Source organism: Macaca nemestrina, chromosome 11 (genome assembly GCF_043159975.1).
Source record: "Macaca nemestrina isolate mMacNem1 chromosome 11, mMacNem.hap1, whole genome shotgun sequence".
Lineage (NCBI taxonomy): Eukaryota > Metazoa > Chordata > Mammalia > Primates > Cercopithecidae > Macaca > Macaca nemestrina.
In genome coordinates, this window is record NC_092135.1 from 20282961 (window position 1) to 20305174 (window position 22214).

Consider the following 22214-nt stretch of genomic DNA (forward strand, 5'->3'; position numbering starts at 1 on the left):
TGGATGGAGAGAGGGAGTGCATTTGCCCCCATTACCCAACAGAATTTGGAGGAATGTTGCTCAGGAAAGGAGATTAGTACAGAGTAGGCAGCTCTTGAACCCAAAAGGGAAATTTATAATTTCATTTGCATCCTACAGAGTTACCCTTGGCTTTGTTTTGTTGATGCCAATGTCTGATTTGGAAGCCAGGTAGGGCAGAGAGACCCCTCAGCTCAAGGCCATAAGTGTTTGGGATTGTCCTGGGGGCCCTTTGGCCCTCAGGCAGTTCTGTTTTTAATGACTGAGCATGTGACAGAGGGACAAACTGTACAGGGTTCTTTCCCATGTATCTCATTGGGGCAGTTTGCCTTCTAGTGGCCTGGCCTTCTGCACCGGTGGCAGTTACCTGGAGGAGTGTCCTTAGGGAAACCTAGAGGAGGCTGGGGGCTTATAAAGCAGCCAGCAATTGAGCCTGACTCGTGTTCCTGTGTTTTTCTTTCTCTTTAGCCCTGTCCTCCTCATTCTACTCTCAGTTATAAAAGACTGAGGAGGTTAATTTGAGAATTTCTTGCATAGCAGTCATGCTAAAAGAAAATTAGACATTTCTTTTTGAGAGTCTGAGGGTTAAATTTATCCCAGTGCTTTAAAATATAGTACAGGGGTGAGTGTGAGGGAACTGAGGGGCTTTGTCCCATGATGGGACTGTAAAAAATGTCTGCTGGGGATGCAAACTGCAGTTTCTCCCAGGGCATCCCACCAAGGGATAAGGGATCCACTCACATTGCTGAGGGACTTCTCGGTGCACTTTCCAAAGGGGCATTCCACCTACTGGCAAGGATCTCCTGGCACTAGGGCCTTACACTGGATGAACACTAGGTGAGAGACCCCAGGTTAGTCTAGGTACAAATTGCGCTGGGTGCTCAATCCAGGTAGGAGGGGAAAGGGTTGAGAGAAGACTCACTGTCCTGGTGCTGTTTGGGATTACCTGGCTTAAGATGTCTAGAGCAGGAGGATTGGCTGCCTTATGTGGGAGAGTGAGAAAGAGGATATCTGAGTTCCGCCAAATGTTTATAGGTTAGCCCTGGTCGAGCTTCTGCCGCCAGTTATGCCGAACTTAGGGTTTGGGGACTTTTGACCAGAAAGGACAGGCTCTCTCCTATCCTTTCTGGGTAAGGCAGCCAAATCTGTTCAGGCCCTAGCCTTCAGGCTACACCGGGGAGTGGCCCTGGCCACCTGTCGTTCATTGCCGGAGGAATACTAGACTTTGTCTGCCAGAAGACTAAAAAGGAAAGCAAACTTTGAATTCTTACCCGATTGGGTAGCGAGTCAGACATCTTTTTACTGGCCCTGGCCAGGAACCTTCAGTTGTCTCCAGGCTTGGGCACTGTCCATCAAGATACTGGAGTTGGAGGAGAGGAAATGCAGACAGTAAGAGAGAGCTCCCCAAGCAGTCCCCAAGCACTCCCCAGAAGGGCCACCAAAATGTTGCAGGTGCCACTGGCTGGGGCCAGTGTCTTGGACAGTAAAGGATTTACCAAGACAGTTGTAGGTAAAGACAGGCAGATTTAGAGAAAGTACGTAGATATATTTAGAGGAAGTATGTATTAGAGAAAGTATGAAGATATGATACTGGCAGCACAGCAGAGAAGGGGCTGTCTACTAAGGGGCAGGAGCTGGAGGGAAGTTTTTGTTTTGTTTTTGTTTTTGTTTTTGTTTTGTTTTTGTGAGACAGAGTCTTGCTTTGTCGCCCAGGCTGGAGTGCAGTGGCGTGATGTCCACTCACTGCAAGCTCCGCCCCCCCCCCCAGGTTCATGCCATTCTCCTGCCTCAGCCTCCCGAGTAGCTGGGAGTACAGGTGCCTGCCACCACGCCTGGCTAATATTTGTATTTTTAGTAGAGATGGGGTTTCACCATGTTTGCCAGGATGGTCTCGATCTCCTGACCTAGTGATCCGCCCGCCTCAGCCCCCCAAACTGCTAGGATTACAGGCGTGAGCCACCGCGCCCGGCCGTGGAGGGAAGTTTTGTAGGGTCATGACAAAGGAGCCATGTACGGGTGAGGTATTTGGGAACAGAATGTTGTGCCAGCAGGTTGTTTGTGATTAGTTGTCTCTTGGAAAAATTTTTCTCCCCCGCCTGGGAACCCTTCCTTGTTGCTTACTAATCAGGACTCCACACTTTGCATCATTTAGTCCTCAGGTTTTTAACGTTAAAAAAAAATGCTTCTGGAATTTCAGAAAAATGTAAGAAAAGTTAAGTCAACACTTTAAAATTATATGGGGAAATATTTTAGGGCAAGGCATCTGTCTAGGGGCCTAGAAGACTGTCCTATGGAACCAGTTCCCATTGTTTCCCTTGTTATTTTCTACTTTTTGAGTAGCAAATTCTTTCATTAAAAAATTTTAGAGACCTTTAATTATAAAAATAATGTAACCACACCAAATGATGCATATGTATAAAAAAGTGATAGTCCCCTCCTCTTCACTTCTCCATCTACTTTTCAGAACAACTTTTAACAGTTCCATGTGCATACATTATACCTTGAAAAAAAGATCAATCACTTTTTATTACAGTTATCTTCTTTTTTAAAACTGTATCTTGGCGTGTTTGCAAGATAGGACATAAACATCTCTTGTTACTTTAACGCTTGCATTGTAGTCTGTTGTATGATTATCATGATGGGTTTATACATATTCCTATTGAAGAATATTTACTTTCCAGTTTTTGCAGTTAAGGTACTGTGGTGGTAAGCATTGTTCTACATACTCTTGCATATTTGTCTTTTTCTTATTGGGGGTTACTGTTTCCTTCATATGGGGGTTTTCCTCAAATATCTGATGATCTCTAGCTACTCATTTGAGAGTGAGGAACTAAAATTCGTGGGATTCATAGGATCAAAAAACTTTTTTTATTTCATCGTGTGGTCACGGAGTGTCAGTCTCTGTAGACATTTTCATTTGAGCCCACCAATCTCCTTCTCCTTGTGAATACTACTCTTGCATGTTTGTATGAATATTTCTGTAACAGAATTTTTTTTTTTTTTTTTTTGAGACGGGGTCTCATTCTGTTGCCAGGCTGGAGTGCAGTGGCACAATCTCGGCTCACTGCAACCTCTGCCTCCTGGGTTCAAGTGATTCTCCTGCCTCAGCCTCCCGAGTAGCTGGTACTACAGGCATGTGCCACCACGCCCAGCTAATTTTTTGTATTTTAAATAGAGACAGGGTTTCACCATGTTAGCCAGGATGTCTCGATCTCCTGACCTCCTGATCTACCCGCCTCAGCCTCCTAAAGTGCTGGGATTACAGGCATGAGCCACTGCGCCCGGCCCCAGGATTCATTTTTACTTACTTCCCTTCTCCCCTCCCCTCCTTCCTCTCCCTCTCCCTCTTCTTTTCTTTTCTTGAGACACAGTGTTGCTGTGTTGCCCAGGCTGGAGTGCAGCCTTGACCTCCTGGGATCAAGTGATCCTCTGCCTCAGCCTCTAGAGTAGCTGGGACCACAGGCATATGCCAACACACCTCACTAATTTTTTTATTTTTTGTAGAAATGTGGTTTCTTTTTTTTTTTAAAGATGGAGTCTCGCTCTGTCGCCCAGGCTGGAGTGCAGTGGCACGATCTTGGCTCACTGCAACCTCTACGTCCCAGGTTCAAGCAATTCTCCTGCCTCAGCCTCCTGAGTAGCTGGGATTACAGGCACGCGCCACCACGCCTGGCTAATTTTTTAAAAATTTTTTAGTAGAGACGGGGTTTCACCATGTTGGCCAGAATGGTATCGATTTCTTGATCTTGTGATCCGCCCGCCTCAGCCTCCCACAGTGCTGGGATTTCAGGCGTGAGCCACTGTGCCCAGCCAGAAATGTGGTTTCACTGTGTTGTCCAGGATGGTCTTGAACTCCTGGGCTCCAGTGATCCTCCCATCTTGGCCTCCCAAAGTGCTGCAATTACAGGCCTAAGTCACCACACCTGGCCTCTATACTACTTTCTGATTGTCTTTATTACTTCTCCATGCTTTCCCCTTCCTTACCTTCTCTTTCTCATTTGTTTTTCTCCTTCCAGTGTGTTCAGATGACTTCTCCTGAACTAATGCTGTCATTATATTATGATCCTTCACAGAAGCCTTCAATGGCTTTCCATTGCCTACAGGGTAGTCTGAACTAGGACTGATATTCATAGGCTTCCATGGTCAGGTCCCTAATTTCTCCACCTTTTTTCTCTACTCCCCGATAGGGAACTTTAGCTGAGCTGGGTTGTTTCCTAAATTCGCAGTTCAATTTCCTGCCCCAAATCCTCATCTGTTCTTATCAGTTTTACCTTACCTAAAGGCTAACAGGGATCCAATTTTCTTCACAAATCTACTGATGGCTTACTCATCTGGCATTTATCCAATCATGTCCTTAGTTATGTCCTTAATCACGTCCACTTACGCTATTGGTAAATGATACGACAAATCAGTTTACCACTTAATAGTTTGGTAACCTGGGACAGGTTTTTCAGTCTCTTAACCTTTTCTCATCCATAGAATGAGGTTAATCCTTAACCTCATGTAAGTTTAATTTCAGTGTTAAAAGATTTTATGTATGCACAGGCACACACATACATGAATTATCTGGCTTAGTAGGTACTTAGAGATGTGAGTATCCTATCCTGAAGAGCAGGAAATTAATTTGTACAGTCTGCTTTTACTTAAAAAAAATACTTATAATGAACTTCAAGTATATGCAATTGGAGTAATTAAAATCCTTGGTGGATATACGTAAATGTGATACATATTTATGAGCAGATGAGAAGATCATATATACAGAGGAGAAGGTCAGATCAGGAAATAAAATACACAGGCTTAAAATGAAGCCAGGCTGGCTCAGAAAGGAGTATAAATTTTGACTGCTAAGGTAGGCCCAAGTGCCTATTAGATCTGAGTGCCTGAGATGATGCTAAAGGGTACTTGTTTCCTTTAAAGAAGGCTTATTTGTGTTAACCAATGTACCTCATGCCTACGTGAATCAATACCTGGCTGATTCTTTTCCCTGAGGATTTCTTCTTATATTTGGTCTGGTTTTTCACTTAACAGTTGGCTGTGTCCCCTTTGCTCAGGATCTCTTCCTATGACAGTTCTTAGGTAGTTGAATGTTGTCTGGATGAATTGTGGTTCTTGGTAACTGAAGAAGGACTATCTCAAGTTCCCCTTTGTTTCTGAATTTCCCTTGTGGAACGAAAGTCAAAAGTTGCATACAAAAGGGCTTCTGGACTGAGCCTTGATATCATTCCTTTCTGTGCTTTTGTGCTTTTAGTGGGATGATCTTGATCCGGCTGAAGGCCAGCCAGGCCACCTGTATGGAGTGGAATGTATCTAGATGACTGGGTTGTTTTTGTTCAATGGTTAGAAACTATTTATTAATCTCAAATTGTCATGATCACCTGACCTCAGGTGATCCACCCGCCTCGGCCTCCCAAAGTGCTGGAATTACAGGCGTGAGCCACCGTGCCTGGCCAATATGTACACTTTTGTAACTGGCTTCTTTCACCTGACATAATGTTTTCCAGGTTTGTCATATTGTGCCATTTATCAGTGTAGTCATCCCTTGGTATCCTTGGGGGGACTGGTTCCAAGACACCATTCCCCTATCCCTGTTGTGGATACCAAAATTCCTGGATGCTCAAGTCCCTTATATAAAATGGCATATTAGCAGATGGCCTACACACATTATCCCACACATTAAATCCTCTCTGGATTACGTATAATACCTAATACAATGTAAATGCTGTATAAGTATTTTTAAAAATACATATATATTATTTTAAATTGTTGTATTGATGGGTTTTTTTCTGAATATTTTCAGCCCATAGTTGGTTGAATCTAGGGATATGGAATCTGCAGATATGGAGGGCTGATTGTTTTCATTGCTGAATAATATTTCATTTTAGGGATATACCACATTTATCTTTGCCTATTGGTGGGAATTTGAGTTGTTTCCACCTTTTGGTTACTGTGAGTAATGCTGTGAGCATTTATAGCATTAAGTTTTTGGGTGGACGTATGTTTTTATTTCTTTTGGCTGTATATCTAGGAGTAGAGTTTCTGGATCTTAAGTTTATTTTTAACCTTTTGAGGACCTGCCAGACTGTTTTCCAGAGTGGCTCTTTGATTTTACATTTCTACCAGCCATGTATAGGACTCCTGAGAAAAATTTTTATTTTTATCTTTATTTTTTAGAGGCAAGGTCTTGCTCTATTGCCCAGGCTGGATTGCAGTGCCACAATCATAGTTCACTGTAATCTCAAACTCCTGGGTCTCAAGTGATCCTCCTGCCTCAGCCTTCCAAGTAGGTAGGACTATAGGCATGTACCAACACACTCAAAAAAAATTTTTTTTTCGGTTAGGGATGGGGTCTCATTGTTTCTCAGGCTGGTCTTAAACTCTTGGCCTCAAGCAGTCCTCCTGCCTCAGCCTCTCAAAGTGCTGGCATTATAGGTGTCAGCCACTGTGTCCAACACTATTTTTTGTTTTTGTTCTTGTTTTTGTTTTAATTATAGCCATCCTAGTAGATATGAAGTAGTATCTCATTGTGGTTTTGATTTGCATTTCCCTAATGGCTGATGATGTTTGAACATCTTTTGATGTTTTTATTGGCTGTTTGTATACCTTTTTTTTTTTTTTTTTTTTTTTTTTGAGACGGAGTCTCGCTCTGTCACCCAGGCTGGAGTGCAGTGGCCGGATCTCAGCTCACTGCAAGCTCTGCCTCCTGGGTTCACGCCATTCTCCTGCCTCAGCCTCCCGAGTAGCTGGGACTACAGGCGCCTGCCACCTCGCCCCGCTAAGTTTTTTTGTATTTTTAGTAGAGACGGGGTTTCACTGTGTTACCCAGGATGGTCTCGATCTCCTGACCTCGTGATCCGCCCGTCTCGGCCTCCCAAAGTGCTGGGATTACAGGCTTGAGCCACCGCGCCCGGCCCCTGTATACCTTTTTTAGAGAAATGTCTTTTCAGGTCCTTTGCCCATTTTAAATTTTGGTTGTCGGCCAGGTGCAGTGGCTCATTCCTGTAATCCCAGCACTTTGGGAGGCCAAGGCGGTGGATCATCTGAGGTCAGGAGTTTGCGGCTAGCCCGACCAACATGGTGAAACCCTGTCTCTACTAAAAATAAAACAGCCAAATGTCGTGGTGCATGCCTGTAATCCCAGCTACTTGGGAGGCTGAGGCAGGAGAATCACTTGAACCCGGGAGGCAGAGATTGCAATGAGCCAAGATCACTCCATTGCACTCCAACCTGGGCAACAAGAGTGAAACGCCTCAGAAAATAAAAATAGTAATAAAATTGGGTTGTCTTCTCCTTATCCAATTGTAAGAGTTCTTTATATATTCTGGATACAAGTCCCTATGGGGTACATAATTTGCAGATATTTTCTCCCATTCTCTATGTTGCAGCATGTATCATTGTGAGTCATCCTTTTACTTTCTTGATGGTATCTATAGTTTTAGCTCTTACATTTAGATCTGCAATCCATTTTTAGTTAATTTTGAAGTCTAGAGTAAGACAAAGATCCAACTTTGTTCTTTTGCATGTGGATATCTAGTTGTTGCAGCAGTTCAAGACATGATGGGGTTGTATGCTATTTCAACTTGTTAGATCACAGTGTATATATTACTCAAATATATGGATATCCAGTACGTTACTGGATAACATACTGGTTAGGAAATATTTTCTAGTACCTTTGGAAGTTGTAGGGGTTATTATTAATACTGAACAAAGGTAATTCCCTAAATACATATTAAGCATGTAAGTACTGTTAAGTACTGGGCTGCAAATATGAGTAGAACAATAGTCTTTGCTTTTCACAATCTAGTGGAGAAATAGACGTATAAATAAGCAATTAGAATAAGGTATTGTTCTTGTATTTGAACAAGATGCTAAGAAATAATCACTAACTGCTTGAAAATAATCAAAGGCACATTTTCAATAGGAATTAATATTTAGGTTGAGTTTTGAAGAATGAGCTAAAAGTATACTAAAAGAATGAAGCAGAGAAGAGCAATAGGAATAGCCTACGCACAGGTTTATGAAGAAAGCATGCCTCTGGGGAAAAACAAGTTGTTAGGCATAGTTGTAACACAAGGAAGATGGAAGGTTGATGTGGGGGTAAAACTGGAAAGGAATAGGGTCAGATCTGTAAGCTTTGTATTTCCACCAATGTGCTCATGTTGAAATATTTGTGTATTATAACTTCTAATTATGTTACATTTTTATATCCTTTTAATGTCAGTTTTTTTGTTTTTATACAATATGTGTAATACTATAATACATAATTGGAAATAAATATATGGAGGTGTATAATTAGATTTTTACTGATAGAGGTCACTATTATTGATTATGGAAAGTTGTTGAATAATTTAAGTGGAGGAGGAAAAATAGCATATTTGTATTTTAGGAAGTTAACGACGTAGAAGGATGGAAGGCTATTAAAACAGTCCAGGAAACATATTGTGAAGGGGTTAACTAAGGCAGTGATCTTTATCTTACTGAGGTCTTTGGCCCTCCAAAGTTATGACTTAGACTCTATCTTAGTTACCTAATGTTTATTGAGTAGGTAGAAAGATAAGTGGAAAGGATTGTTGGTGCCAAATTATGATTAGTAGCATGCCGTTGTTACATAATTGCCATTACTGTCTTTTCTTTTGGAAAAAGAGCATCTTCTTCTCACCAACACTCACATTTTCCTCAGAAGTTATTTTTCCACTTCTTTATCTCATTTTTAAGGGATATTTTATTGATTTTTTAAATTTGTTGGGTTATGATTTATACACAGCAAAGTTTACAGAGCTCATGTATATAATTGTTTTAACAAATGTATATACCCATGTTACCACCATTCATATAAAAATATAGAACATTTTCATTATCCCAGAAAGATTGCTTGTTTTTCAATCCCAGAGGTAATCGCAGTTTTGACTTCTTTCACTGTATATTTTAGTTTTTCCTGCTCTTAAGCTTTTTATAGCTAGACTCATACAGTATCACTCTTCATATCTAACTTTTTTGCTGAACATGATGATTAAAAAATTCACCATACTGGAATTTGGTATCAAATGACTATATCCTGATGGAATTGAATATGGGATGTTAGAGTGTTGTTTATCAGTTGAGTCTGTTTTGGAGACAGAACTTGGTTGCCTTGTCGCTTATTGAATACAATCAAATCTTCCTCTAGATAGATGTCAGTAAGGTTGACAATAGTACCAGAATCCAGAATTAGGGTCAGACAGTATCACTGTATCATTTAAAAAGAGTATTTTAGATTTACTGCAAACTTGAAAAAGGAATTTCTCTCTCCTTTTCTGGACTTTCTTTTACCTCGTTTTAGCTATCACTGCTTTATATTGGACATTTCTTCTAGCGTAACAAACTCTTATGTACATTATCATATTACTTATTGGCTCTTGAGCCTTTTGTATAGGCCATTGATGCCTTGATTTAACACAGGTCAACCTCATGGTAAAGAAACCCACCCCACACATAAAAATTATGATTTTTGGCCAGATGTGGTGGCTCATGCCTGTAATCCCACCACTTTGGGAGGCTGAGGTGGGCAGATAACTTGAGGTCAAGAGTTCAAGACCAGCCTGGCCAACATAGTGAAACCTGGTCTCTACTAAAAATACAAAAATTAGCCAGGCATGGTGGTGCATACCTGCAATCCCAGCAACACGGGAGACTGATGCAGGAGAATCGCTTAAACCTAGGAGGCGGAGGTTGCAGTGAACCGAGATCACACCACTGCACTCCAGCCTGGGTGACAGAGCGAGACTTGGTCTCAAAAAAAAGAAAAAAATAAATTCTCCGCCCACTTTTTGATGGGGTTGTTTTTTTCTAGTAAATTTGTTTATTTGTAGATTCTGGATCCATTAGCCCTTTGTCAGATGGATAGATTGCAAAAATTTTCTCCCATTCTGTAGGTTGCCTGTTCACTCTGATGATAGTTTCTTTTGCTGTGCAGAAGCTCTTTAGTAATTAGATCCCATTTGTTACCATTGCTTTTGGTGTTTTAATCATGAAGTCTTTGCCCATGCCTATGTCCTAAGTGGTATTGCCTAGGTTTTCTTCTAGGGTTTCTATGGCTTTAGGTCTTACGTTTAAGTCTTTAATCCATCTTGAATTAATTTTTGTATGAGGTATAAGGAAGGGGTCCACTTTCAGTTTTCTGCATATGGATAGCCAGTTTTCCCAATACCATTTATTAAAAGGGAATCCTTTCCCCATTGCTTGTTTTTGTCAGGTTTATCAAAGATCAGATGGTTGTAAATGTGTCTTGTTATTTCTGAGGCCTCTGTTCTGTTCCCTTGGTCTATATTTCTGTTTTGGTACCAGTACCATGCTGTTTTGATTACTGTAGCTTTGTAGTATAGTTTGAAGTCAGGTAGTGTGATGCCTCCATATTGTGGGATCTGGCCTGCATCCTGCAATGGAACAGGGCTCTTTCTTTGTTCCCAGGCAGATCAGCAGGTCAAGAAATAATAGACACACACAAGATAGTGAAAGCTGGGTCCAGGGGGGTCACTGCCTTCTGGTCCCGTGGTGCCAACAATGCACTGGATATACCAGCATTTATTATTAATTTTAGTGAGGGGAGGGTAGGTTAGTGAGGGATTTAGGGTCATTTGATTATGAGGTGAGATGGTCACATGGGGATGAAGTAATTCTTTAACATAACATCTGTATGCAGAAGTACAATATACAGAGATAAGAATTTACAATATAGTGTGTGCATCAGTAATTTCTAACAGAGCCTTCAAACAGAAACACAGTCTTTCCATAACCTGTGATTAGCAAGATATTATTCAGCAGTAATAGTTGCAGCAAAAGCTGGTTACAAACAATCCATAGAAACAGGACATGAAGCTAGACAACCGGTTAGACCAGAAATTCTCAGAAGGGAGTATGCCTTAACCCTAAAGAGGCCTAGAAGATCCATGGCAAGGTGAGGGCGTTTATAGCCCTGTCTTATCCATATGGACAGGCGCTCCTCAAGCGTCCGTTTATAGACTCTCCACAAGGGTCGCATTCTATTCCCAGAGCTATGAACATCTGCTTTTCTGGGATAGGAATCTTGGTGATGTGAAATGTCCCTGACTGCACGTCCATTCGTAGGCTCTCTGCAGGGGAAGAACATCACGTGCTGTTGGCTCATTCTGGCAGTCCAGGCTGGCATTGTCTTTACACAATCCTGCATGCAATTTTGTATTTACAATAATCAGGAGCATTTCATCTTTTATTCCATAGCAATAGCTTCAGGGGGTCTCCCAACACCTCCAGCTTTGTTCTTTTTGCTTAGGATTGTCTTGGCTATATGAGGGCTTTTTTGGTTCCATATGACATTTAGTTTTTTCTAATTCTGTGAAGAAAGCCAATGGTAGTTTGATGGGGATAGCATTGAATCTATAAATTACTTTGGGCAGTGTGGCCATTTTCATAGTATTGATTCTTCTCATCCATGAGCATGGAATGTTTTTCCATTTGTTTGTGTCCTCTCTTATTTCCTTGACCAAGCAATCCCATTACTAGGTCTATACCCAAAGGATTATAAATAATTATACTATAAAGACACAGGCACACGTATGTTTATTGCAGCACTGTTCACAATAGCATAGACTTGGAACCAACCCAAATGTCCATCAATGATAGACTGGATTAAGAAAATGTGGTACATATATACCATGGAATACTATGCAGCCATAAAAAGGATGAGTTCATGTCCTTTGCAGGGACATGGATGAAGCTGGAAACCATCATTCTCAGCAAACTAACACAGGAACAGAAAACCAAACGCTGCATGTTCTCACTCATAAGTGGGAGTTGAACAATGAGAACACGTGACATAGGGAGGGGAACGTCACACACTGGGACCTGTTGGGGGAGGAAAGGGCCAGGGGAGGGATAGCATTAGGAGAAATACCTAATGTAGATGACGGGTTGATGGGTGCAGCAAACCGCTATGGCACGTGTATACCTATGTAACAAACTTGCATGTTCTGCACGTGTATCCTAGAACTTAAAGCATAATAAAAAAAATTATGATTTTGGATGTATATCATACATGACAATTCAAATCCTAATGAAAAGATTGATATTTGATGTACTTATGTAGTAATATATACTTAGGACACTTAAAATAGGATTTCATTTAATTTAGAATTTTAAATATCTTTCCAGGAATATATATAAAACATTCAGGTGTTTACACTAGGGATGGCCATGAAAACATTTTAAAAATAGTAACTCACAGATTTGTTGCTTATATATTTTCAGTCTAGTTTGGGGCTATCTGTGCTTAGCTAGTTGCTTGGTTGGTATTTCCTGCCTCGTAGTGGTGCTATGCTGTAATGACTGTTTACCTCTCCATTGGAAAAAGTAACTATGGGAGATTAGAAGCCCTGTGGGAAAAATCCTTTTTTATGGTTAGGGTTATGTATAACTAAGGAATTCTTTGGAACTCTTAGTTAATATATGCTTTCCATTCAAGAAGTTGCTGTTCAAATGGAAAGACTTGAATGCCAAAGCTTGATAAAGAAGCAGGAATCTGTGAAATAAGTGCTACAGGTGTCATGCCATTAAATTGATTGTGCAGACTGCTTCTTTATGAAGCAGTTTCTGGTGTCAAATAATGCTATATGCTGTATTATTAATATATAGTGATGTATTCATGATTTTATATAGAGACATCCTTGAAAAAAATATTGATCTTTGTAAGTCACTTGATAGTTAATATTCTAGGAGAAATTTCTTTTTAAAGGAACACTGTGATAAATCATTTATAAAATAATTTTCTCGGCCGGGCGCGGTGGCTCACGCCTGTAATCCCAGCACTTTGGGAGGCCGAGACGGGCGGATCACGAGGTCAGGAGATCGAGACCATCCTGGCTAACACGGTGAAACCCCGTCTCTACTAAAAAATACAAAAAACTAGCCGGGCGAGGTGGCGGGCGCCTGTAGTCCCAGCTACTCGGGAGGCTGAGGCAGGAGAATGGCGTGAACCCGGGAGGCGGAGCTTGCAGTGAGCTGAGATCCGGCCACTGCACCCCAGCCTGGGCGACAGAGCGAGACTCCGTCTCAAAAAAAAAAATAAATAAAATAAAATAAAATAATTTTCTCTTGGTTGTATTCACTTTTATGTTTTTCTTTTTTCTTTGTATGGAGGATATTTATAGGGCAGAAAAAGGGGAAAATATCCCTGTCGTTAGTAAGTATAATGATAGCTGTTCATTAAGGTAAATATTTTTCCATTTTATTGTTACATGTAGGGTATATTTACTTCTGGCACATGGGAAGAGAAATCAGATGAAATTTTCTTTGCTGACTTCAAGTTCTCAGTCACTCATCATTATCTTGTACAAGAGTCCACTGATAAAGAAGGAAAGGATGAGTTATTAGAGGGTAAGTTATTTCTGTATAATAATAATTAACTTCTGATTTTTAAGATTGGCTGTAATTTTGAATGACGAATTTAGTTTTCTTCTGTAGTGTCAGTTCCTCTGGAACTGTTTTACATAGGCAAAGTTGTTTCACCACATCTGAGGTAGAGGATGAATTACAGTGTCATTCATTTTTTAATTAATTAAATCAGCTCATATTTATTGAGTACCTAACATGTACCAGGTACTTTTCCAAGCCCTGTAGAACCCAAACTTAAATGAAACTTACATTCCAGTAGGGAAGATAAGATACATAAGTAAGTAACAGTAATAGGTAAAAAGTGATAAGTGCATCCTGAAGTACAGATAAAGTTCTGTTGGAATTCAGAGGAGAAAAGATCACTGTTAATTGGGAAATTAGAGAAGGAGAATTAAGCAAGTAACTTTGGCTTTGAAGGATTACAAATAAAGGAAAATCTGTTGATTAGAGGGTAGTATTTTGGATTGACTCCAGATTTTGGAGTCAAAACAAGTGGATTAAAATTTTATTTTTTCTACTTGCTAGTTAGTTGACCCTTCTAAGCTTGAGTTATTTCAATTGTAAAATGAAGTAATACTACCTGAAGATAGTATTAAATCTACTAAGTGCAGATTTAATGAGAAATTGTACCTAAGCAACTATCTCAGTACCTGACCCATGCCAGGTACTCAATAAATGGTGTCTATGATTGTTAATAGGTCAAATCATCCAAATCTTCTGTCCTGAGATAAACTAGTGCATAACAGTGAGTGAGCAAGATACTGAATAAACATGAACTTTGGAGCTGCCAGTCAAATACCCTTCTTCATTCACTAAGCAAATAAATAGGTAGAATGTGTTAAATTTTTTCTGATCGTAATAGATTGTCATTTGTAAGCTCAGACCTGAAAACAATCTGTGCTTTTTCTTGTGTAGGAATAGAATTATGACACCTTTTCTATTATGTATATTCTTCTTAGAAACAAAACAATTAGATAATATGTGCATTCAGATTCATAAACCAGGGCAGATAACACTAACCATATATACATATATGGAAGGAATTATACAGCAAAATAAAATAATTAAGCCAGAATGTGAATATGAGAACTTTAAGATGAAGAGGGAAGTGTGTGCAGTTGGTGGGAGGTCTCATAATGGCCAGCAATTTTTAGGTTCAACATTCTGCCAATTAATGAAGAAACTATTCAGTAGCGAAAATTTAAGTGCTGTTAATTTAAGGGAAGACCATACATCAAGGAAAAACTGCTGTAGTAAAAGGAGGCTTAGAATCAGAGGTCTGAGATGAACAGATGAAGGAGACTGTGGTACAATGAAGGCGAATGATTTTTTTCTTTTTTTTTTTTTTTTTGAGACGGAGTTTCGCTCTTGTTGTCCAGGCTGGAGTGCAATGGCGCGATCTCGGCTCACTGCAACCTCCGGTCTCGGCTCACTGCAACCTCCGCCTCCCAGGTTCAAGCAGTTCTCCTGCCTCAGCCTCCCAGGTTGCTGAGATTACAGGCACCAACCACCACACCCAGTTTTTTTTTGTATTTTTAGTAGAGACAGGGTTTTGTTATGTTGGCCAGGCTGGTCTTGAACTCCTGACCTCAGGTGATCCTGCCTCGGCCTTCCAAAGTGCTGGGATTACAGGCTTGGAACCCCTGGGCCCAGCGAAAGGTGAATGAATTTTAGGCTAGTTAAGGCATCGTTGCATGTGTACATATAAAGTGCAGTTTTCTTTTAATTTGGTTGATTGAGGCTATAACTGATGGTGGGAGTTACAAGCCAAACCATTAGCTCAGTTTTACAGATACGCATTTAAAACTATATTATCAGAGGTCAGGAGATTTGAGCACTAATCATTTATTTTGTTGGAGTTGCCTATTGCTTTTGGTCTGAAAAGCATCAAATCGTTAGCATTCTCTTTAGTCTTTTAGCAAAATAAAAAGTATACATTTGCTAAGCAATGATAGCTATATAACAAAAATTGTTTTTATGAATGGATACTATTTTTTATGCATTGAATTTATCATGTGTTTATGAGTATAATGATCTTTGATGTTAGTACCGTATCATGGATAGTAATTTAAGTGTGTAAACATGGTTTAGAAGTGGGAAGCCAGGTAGAAGTTTTACAAGAACATTTAAGATGGACAGGGGGCCTAAAAAGGCTTGCTATGGAAGGTTATACAGAGTTGACATATCTCTAAATAGAATGTTGAATAAAAGTAGAGGCAAGGTAAGGCCAAGAAGAGTAAATAAAACAAAGCTTTCTGGTAAGGGTGAGGAATTGTGTGAGTCATGACTCAGAAGCAAAACAATATTTTAAACATGGGAGTGGCATATGTCTTTTTTATAGGCTACTTTTGTTTGAAGAAAAAAAAATGAGAAATCCCTCTCCCTGTACTCAAGCTATCTTTAGATATGAATCTTAAAGCAATATCAAAACTGCATGGTCTAGCAAGACACGTGTTTCCTCAAAGCATATTATAAAACTCTGCCTGATCATGAACATACTAACTTTTTCATTATCAAATGTTTTTGTAGATGTTATTCCACAATCTATGCAAGATTTGCTGTGTATGAATAACGACTTTCCTCCAAGAGCACATTGCCTGGTAAGATGGTAGGTATATATTTTACTCAGATACCTTTTAGTATGCGTGTTGCGGGGGACCTCAACACTGTCCCCAAGTTCACCGATTTGGTAAGGAGACTCAGAAGACTCAGCATTTAATTGCAGCTGATTTATTGCAGAGACAGGATGCAGGGCAAAATCTGCAAAGGGAAGGAAGCACATGAGGCAAAGTCCAGAGGAAGTACAAGCTTTTAAGAGTTCTTTCCTAATGGAGTCAGGCAAGATGTACTCAGTGCCCTCAGCAACAAGTTGTGACGACGTATATGAAACATTATCTATCAGAGACAGTGTTAGAGGCTCAGCACCCCAGGTTTTTAATTAGGGGGCTGGTCATATAAGCACCCTTTCACTGGTATATACCAAAATTTCAGGCTCACAGAAGGAAAGCAGGTGTTCAGCATAAATTACATTGTTTGCATAAACAACTTAGGCTTAGTGAGCAGCTTAATCAGTTCTGGAAATGGTGAGAACCCTACCCAAATCCCAATTCCCAGCTGTCGGCCAAGAGCTAACCTTGCAAGCAGGCTTTTATTTATTTTTTATTTTTTTGGTTTGTTTTTTCTTTTTGTTTTTTGTTTTTAATTATTATGGATATATAATAGTTTTACATATGTAATAGTTGTACATATTCATCTTCAAAAGAAATGATAAATGCTTGAGGTGATGGATTCCCCAATTAAACGTTCCAATTCCATTCTTTTATTTATCTTGAAATATACAACAAATTGTTATTAACTATAGGCGCCCTATTTTGCTACTGAACTCTAGGTCTTACTTCTATCCAACTGTATTTTTGTCCCATTAACCATCCCCTCTTTATGCCCCACTCCCCACTACCCTTCTAAGCATCTGGTAATTCTACTTAGAGATATGTCAACTCTGTATCACCTCTCATAGCTAGCCTTTTTAAGCTCCCTGGCCATCTTAAATCTTCTTATAAAACTTCTACCCAGTTTCCCACTTCTAACCCATGTTTACACACTTCAAATGACTATCCATAAGACACTAACATCATTCTATTCTCTTATCTCTGTGAGTTCATTTTTTTTTTTAAGCTCCCACATATTAGTGAAAACATGTGCAATACTAGTCTTTCTGTGCCTGGCTTATTTCACTTAAATGTCTTTCAGTTCCTTCTATGTTGTTGTAAATGACAGGATTTCATTCTTTTTTATGGCTAAATAATATTCCATTGTGTATATGTACCACATTTTCTTTATTCATTCATCTGTTGATGGGTACTTAGGTTGATTCCATATCTTGGTTATTGTGAATACTGCTGCAGTAAACATGGGAGTAGAGATTTCCCTTCAGTATACGGATTTCCTTTCTGCAAGCAGGCTTTTTTTTTTTTTTTTTTTTTTGAGTCGGAGTCTCCCTCTGTCTCCCAGGCTGGAGTGCAGTGGCCGTATCTCAGCTCACTGCAAGCTCCGCCTCCCAGGTTTACGCCATTCTCCTGCCTCAGCCTCCCGAGTAGCTGGGACTACAGGCGCCCGCCACCTCGCCCGGCTAGATTTTTGTATTTTTTAGTAGAGACGGGGTTTCACCGTGTTAGCCAGGATGGTCTTGATCTCCTGACCTTGTGATCCGCCCATCTCGGTCTCCCAAAGTGCTGGGATTACAGGCTTGAGCCACCGCGCCCGGCCGGCTTTTTTTTTTTTTTTTTTTGAGATGCAGTCTTGCTGTGTCACCCAGGCTGGAGTACAGTGGCGTGATCTCGGCTCACTGCAACCTCTGCCTCCCGGGATCACGCCATTCTCCTCCCTCAGCCTCCCAAGTAGCTGGGACTACACGTGCCTACCACCATGCCCAGCTATTTTTTTGTATTTTTAGTAGAGATGGGGTTTCACGGTGTTAGCCAGGATGGTCTCGATCTCCTGACCTCGTGATCCACCCGCCTCGGCCTCCCAAAGTGCTGGGATTACAGGCGTGAGCCACTGCGCCCGGCCACAGGCAGGCTTTTTTAAGGATACACAGTCACAGCCCTGCTGGTTCATGTTTTCTGCACAATATATTTCATAATCCAGGGTAGTGCTTAACTGTAGTCTCATGACAAGCATGACAAGAACATTTAAATATCATAGAAATGTTAATACATATTATTGAATATTGAAATAAACTCAGTATATTGGATATTGATCTGTTATATGATAAAATCAAAACTCACTGTGTCTAAACTATAAATGTGACACATTAATGTAAGAGGTAGTCTTCCCCCTCTTATCTGCAGTTTTGCTTTCTGTGCTTTCAGTTACCTGTGGTCACGTGTAGTCTGAAAATATTAAATGGAACATTTCAGACAAAAACAACAAGTTTTAAATTGCATGCTGTTCTGAGTAGTATGGTGAAGTCTTGGGCCGTTCTGTCCTGGAGGTGAATCATGCCTTTGTCCAGTGTATCTACAATGTATACACTACCTGCCCCTTAGGCCCTTAGTAGTCACCTTGGTTATCAGATTGACAGATCACAAGAAGGGTGAGTATAGTAAAATAAGATATCTTGAGAGAGACAGAGAGAGAGAGAGACCACATTTATGTAACTTTTGTTACAAAATATTGTCATAACTGTTCTATTGGTACAGATACATAGAGAAAAAACAGTACATACAGGGTTCAATATCATCTGCAGTTTCAAGCATCCACTAGGGGTCTTGGAACTGACCTCCCACAGATAAGGGGGACTATTTGCATCACATTTAAAAGGTCTTTTGTGTCTTTTTCAATTATTCCAAGTGTCTGTGAACTTTTATTTATTTTGGATGGAGTGGTCTTAAAACATGCTACCACCAAAATGGCCCTAGTAAAGAGTATATGTTTAAGAAAGGAGACCTGGTTAAAGAAAGTTTATATACTGGTTTGAAATTGTTCCATTGGTATCAGTTGGTCTTTTGATTTTTTTCAAATTAAAGAATTCTAAGGGAGGGGAAAATGATATTAATCTGTGTTTATGTTTTTCTTCATTTCGTATAGCAAATAGGCTGTGTAGCACTTTAAAAAAAGAAAATTATTTGTAAATGCAGGTAAACGGGATAGTGTTTCATAAATATTCCTCTTTTAGTATGACCTTTTGTTCACTTAAGCAATTAACTAAAAAAGATGTAATAATTATATTAAATTTAATTTAATCCTTCCACATTCTATTCTGGCCTTTTAAAATATGAATATATACATTTAATATGATTAAATTTATCAGAAGGCACCATAGTATCAGAGCACGAGCTTTGTATGCATTCATTCATTCATTCATTCAACATTAATTGAACACTTACTGTTTGGCTACATAATGAATTAGGTTTAATTCCTAACTCAGGTACTTAGTATCTCTGCAACTCTGGGCAAGTTACTTAATTTCTTGTAGTTTGTTTCTACACTGGTAAACTAAGAATAATAAATAATATGCACTTTCAAGGCAGTTATGAGGATCAAATAAGATAATGGCACCTAGTATGTTTATCAAAATCTAAATGCTATTAACATGATTTCAGCTTTTTGATATGTATTTCCTCAAACTGTTACATAGTCCATAGTCTAAATATTAAATGAAGTAATGAAACCTTTCTATATATTAATATAAATAACTTGTTAGTAGGGTGGTTTTTGTAACCTTTCCATTTACTTTTTAAAATATTTTTAAAATTAACATAGTAAAATTGGACTTTTTGTGGAGGTGAGCAGTTCTCTGAACTTCAGCACTTTATATAGTTTTTCACTAGTACCAACATCAGGAGATACAACAGTTCTATAACACCCCTTACCTCTGCTGCCAAAAAAAGCCCTATTGTCCCTTTTGTCTCTTAGTAAGCATAGACACATCCTTCCCACTTTTTTTTTTTTTTTTAAGAGACAGGTCTCGCTTTGTCACCCAGGCTGGAATGCATTGGTGCAGTCATGGGTACTGTAGCCTTGAACTCCTGGGCTCAAGTGATCCTTCTGCCTCAGCCTTTTGAGTAGCTAGGACTACAGGCGCACACCACCATGCCCAGCTAAGTTGGTTTTTAATTTTTTTGTAGAGACAGTGTCTTGTTATGTTGCCTGGGCTGCTCTTAAACTCCTGGCCTCAAGTGATCCTCCCACCTCAGCCTCCCAAAGTGCTGGGATTATAGGCGTGAGCCACTGTACCTGACCATACTCCCCACATAATCCTTGGAATCCCTGATCTTTCTTGGTCACTATAGTTTTGTCCTTTTGAGAGAGTCATATAAATAGAATTCTACTGTATGTAACCATGGGTGACTGGCTTTTAAAACTCAGCATGGTGCCTTTGAAGTTCTTTGAGGTGATTCTACTTATCAATAGTTTGTTCCTTTTTATTGCTGAGTAGTATTTTATTATAAGGATATACCACACTGTTTACTCATTCATTTGTTGAGGGTTATTAGGATTGTTTTTAGGTTTTGGCATTTTTATATAGAGCTATACTATAAATATTTGTATACAGATTTTTGTGTGAAAACACATTTTCAGTTCACTTGGGTAGATACCTAGAGTAGGATTGCTAAGTCATGTGGTAACTGTATGTTTATAGGAAACTGCAGACATTTCTAGAGTAGCTGTACCATTTTGCATTCCCATCAATAATGTATGAAAATTCCAGTTTCTACATCCTTACCAGCACTTGGTATTATCAGTATTTGTTTTTAGCCATTCCTAGTAGGTGCATAGTGGTATCTCATCCTAATTTTAATTTTGAACATCTTTTGTGTGTTTGTCCATTTATATCTTCTCTATATTACAGTGTCTAAGTCTTTTGCACATATTTTAATTGGGTTATTTGTTTTCTTTTTTGGAGTTGGGGGATTGTTTTCTTACTGTTAAGTTTTAAGAGTTCGTTGTGTACTTTGGATATAAATCTTTTTTATAATGTGTGATTTCCAAAAATTTTCTAGAAAAGACATCGCTAAGAGAAATGAAAAGCTTATCTGTAACAGATAAGACTGTAACTTATCTTTTAATTTCTCTTATGATGTCTTTTCTAGAACAAAAATTTTAAAATTGAATGAAGTTCAGTTTTATCAATTTTTAATTGTATGGATTGTGTTTTTGGCCATATCTGAGGACTTTTTGCTCTAGGTCACAAATCTTTCTCCTATTAAAAAAATTATTTTATTTTGGAATTATTCAAAATTTTAAGGTGAAAGCAGCTGTTTATGGATGCTGGGGATGGTGGTAGCAGATCCATTACCTAGCTGGCAAAAGGGGTAGCAGTGGCCTGTAGTATTCTTTCGAAAAACCCCTAATCCCAATTTATCCATTTTGATATTTAGATGTTACCTGATTTCTTTCAGCAGTGTCTTACAGTTTTCAGCACGAAGATCCTGTAAATGTTATATGTTTCTACTTGTTGCTTTTTAATAAAGGAGCTATTGTAATGATATTAAAAAAATTTTTTTTCATTTCCAATTGTTCGTTTCTAGTATGTAGGGATATGGCTGATTTTGAGGGGTTGACCTTGTATCCTGTAACCTTGCTAAACACAATTACTAGTTCTAGGAGTTGTCATTTCTTTGGGATTTTCTATGTATATAATCACTGTCTCTGAATATGAATAGTATTATTTCCTTTCTAATCTCAGTTCTTTTTTTAAAATATGTATTTTTTAAAAATTGTATACCATCAAGCCGTCTGTTCATGTTTTTTTTTTTTTCTTTTTAAAACTGGCCAGGGCTTCCAGTAAAATATTGAATAAGAGCTCCTCATCTCAGAGGGACAGCATTTAGTCTTTTACTATTAAGTATGATGTTAGCTGTGTATTTTTTTGTAGATGCTCTTTATCAGATTGAGAAAGTTCCCTTTTGTTCCTGCTTTGCTGAGTTTTTATTATGAATGGATGTTGAATTTTGTCAAATCCTTTTTCTGTTTAAATTGATATGATTTATTTTCTTTAGATTTTTAATATGTTGATTGCATTGATTGATTTTTGTATATATAACCAGCTTTGCATTCTCAAGATAAACTCCACTTCTTTGTGGTGTAATTTGTATTTCTTTCTCTCTCTTTCTCTCTCTCTCTCTGTGTGTGTGTGTGTATATGTATATGTATGCATATTGCTGTATTTGATATGCTAATAGTTTGTTGAGGACTTCAGTGTTTATGTTCATGAGGGATGTTAGTCTTTAGTTTTCTCATGCTTTGGTTTTGGAATCAGTAATGTTGGCCTCATAATGTGAAGTCAGAAA

The 22214-nt window shown here is 39.1% G+C and overlaps 1 protein-coding gene and 1 long non-coding RNA gene across 9 annotated transcripts in view; one reads left to right on the forward strand and one right to left on the reverse strand.

The window, feature by feature from the left end:
- The window catches only part of LOC105492555 (RAB3 GTPase activating protein catalytic subunit 1), a 109027-nt gene that overhangs the window by 21174 nt on the left and 65639 nt on the right, over positions 1-22214 (forward strand). For 5 of the 7 annotated variants that reach the window (XM_011759774.3, XM_011759773.3, XM_011759775.3 and 2 more), the window contains 2 exons: positions 13269-13401; positions 15949-16027. In XM_011759774.3, coding sequence (XP_011758076.2) covers positions 13269-13401; positions 15949-16027 — 212 coding nt within the window. Of the gene's footprint in view, positions 1-13268; positions 13402-15948; positions 16028-18250; positions 18515-20278; positions 20315-22214 lie in introns of those variants that run through there. The other 2 variants (XM_011759778.3, XM_011759779.2) reach the window with 2 other exon arrangements.
- LOC139357087 (uncharacterized) lies at positions 13231-20244 on the reverse strand. 2 transcript variants are annotated; one of them, XR_011609702.1, is made up of 3 exons: positions 20158-20244; positions 16053-16179; positions 13231-13368 (listed from the first exon to the last, which is right to left on the reverse strand). It is a non-coding gene; the product is annotated as an uncharacterized lncRNA (long non-coding RNA). The 2 variants fall into 2 exon arrangements; XR_011609703.1 differs by lacking the exon at positions 20158-20244 and adding an exon at positions 19794-19929.